The sequence below is a fragment of the Bison bison genome, unplaced genomic scaffold (genome assembly GCF_000754665.1).
Source record: "Bison bison bison isolate TAMUID 2011002044 unplaced genomic scaffold, Bison_UMD1.0 scf7180017864500, whole genome shotgun sequence".
Lineage (NCBI taxonomy): Eukaryota > Metazoa > Chordata > Mammalia > Artiodactyla > Bovidae > Bison > Bison bison.
This window is the reverse complement of record NW_011495059.1, coordinates 2,134,674-2,136,045: the sequence shown is the minus strand read 5'-3', so window position 1 is coordinate 2,136,045 and position 1,372 is coordinate 2,134,674. Positions and strand designations below refer to the sequence as shown.

At 56.2% G+C, this 1,372-nt stretch overlaps 1 protein-coding gene across 1 annotated transcript in view; it reads right to left on the bottom strand.

Moving 5' to 3' along the window:
• PTPRT (protein tyrosine phosphatase, receptor type, T) overlaps window positions 1-1,372 on the bottom strand; it is an 839,242-nt gene that overhangs the window by 28,404 nt on the left and 809,466 nt on the right. The window contains exon 25 of the mRNA XM_010829234.1: window positions 200-349. Within this exon, the coding sequence (XP_010827536.1) occupies window positions 200-349 (150 nt within the window). The remainder of the gene's footprint in view (window positions 1-199; window positions 350-1,372) is intronic.

The following is a 1,372-nucleotide window of genomic DNA, read 5'->3' as shown; positions in this document are numbered from 1 at the left end:
AATAACCAGGTGTCAGCAGTCACTGAGTGACCAGCCGGGGAGTAGTTGCTCATGGCTGTGCATTTTCTGTTCTGAAATTCCTTCTCAGCTGCAGACACGGGAAGGATACAGACACAGCCGTTCCTGCAAGGAAAGTCCCGGGACTGTGCTCAATGGCACTGAAGCTGGCTGGGTCACGGAGCCTGGGATGTGCTCATACCTGAAATTCGTCTTTGATCTGGCTGGAGTTGGTCTGGGGGTCCAGCCTGCTGATGTTGTAGTAGAGGGAGCGGAACTCGCACACCGGGATGGCCGTGTTGCCACAGAGACACGCTTCCAGGATGGCGTCGTGCACAAACACATACTGTTCCTGCCAGGTGGAGCGGGCAGAGTCAGGGTACCGGGGGAGAAGCGGGGCCTGGAGCTTGCTGTCCGTAGTCCACCCTGCGCCTCTCAAGGGTGGGCGTGATTCACTGGGGTGCTCCAGAATCACTGTTTTCTACCCTACGACCTAAAGGGCCAAGTAGCTGTGTTTCTTGGTAGCTCTCTGAGCTCTGCTGAGTTTTGCTCCCTGTGTAAGAGTGCCTGTGTAAAATTAGAAACTTCTGGAAAGGGGCTAATTGTGTCCAGCCCGTGGCCCACCCTTTCACCTCTCCCTGTTGAAGGCTGCTCACTGCAAATCCTCCAAGGTTCATGCCGAGGGCCTTTATTTCTGGCCCTGGAGGGCACGCCTGGGCTGTGCGTGCAGGGCAAGCCAGCAGACCTGAACAGTTCCTGCCCTGGGAAGGAGGCCTCAAGCAATGCCAGGTGGAGACTTGGGGGTGAACGCCTGCATTCCCTGTCTCTTGGGTGGGAGACCTGAAGAGCTGCTCCTCACCATCTCCGAGTTCCCCCGGCACGACTGGGCTCCAGCTGTCCACAGGGTCAAACAGCTTGTAAAATACTTCTGCAATGTTAACGAGCCCGTCTTTCACTTCCTCACTCGCTGACCCGGGAGCCTTGGGATCAGCCCCCAGCTAAACCACTGGCGCTCCACTTTTGGCCTCAGGCTCTGCTCGGGAAGCGCAGGTCACCCCCCTCTGCCAGCCCAGCTCTTTGCACCTGCTCCAATCCTCCTGGACACCATCCCCCTTCTCTACGCCTTCAAGGTCTCATTCCCTCGGGAGAGTCTGCTCCAAGCCCACCAGGCAGAAGCTGGTGCTTTTACTTCCAGGCCCCTAACAAACATTTGTTGAGTGACTCTTCTGTAGGACTCGGCCCATCTCTTCATATGAAATGTTTACCAGAGGCATCATGATGCTCTTATTAGAACGTCTGTCTCCTCTACCTGACAGCAAAGACCACGATGCATCTAACGCCAGGCAGCAGACTGCCTTCCACATGCATGAACCTC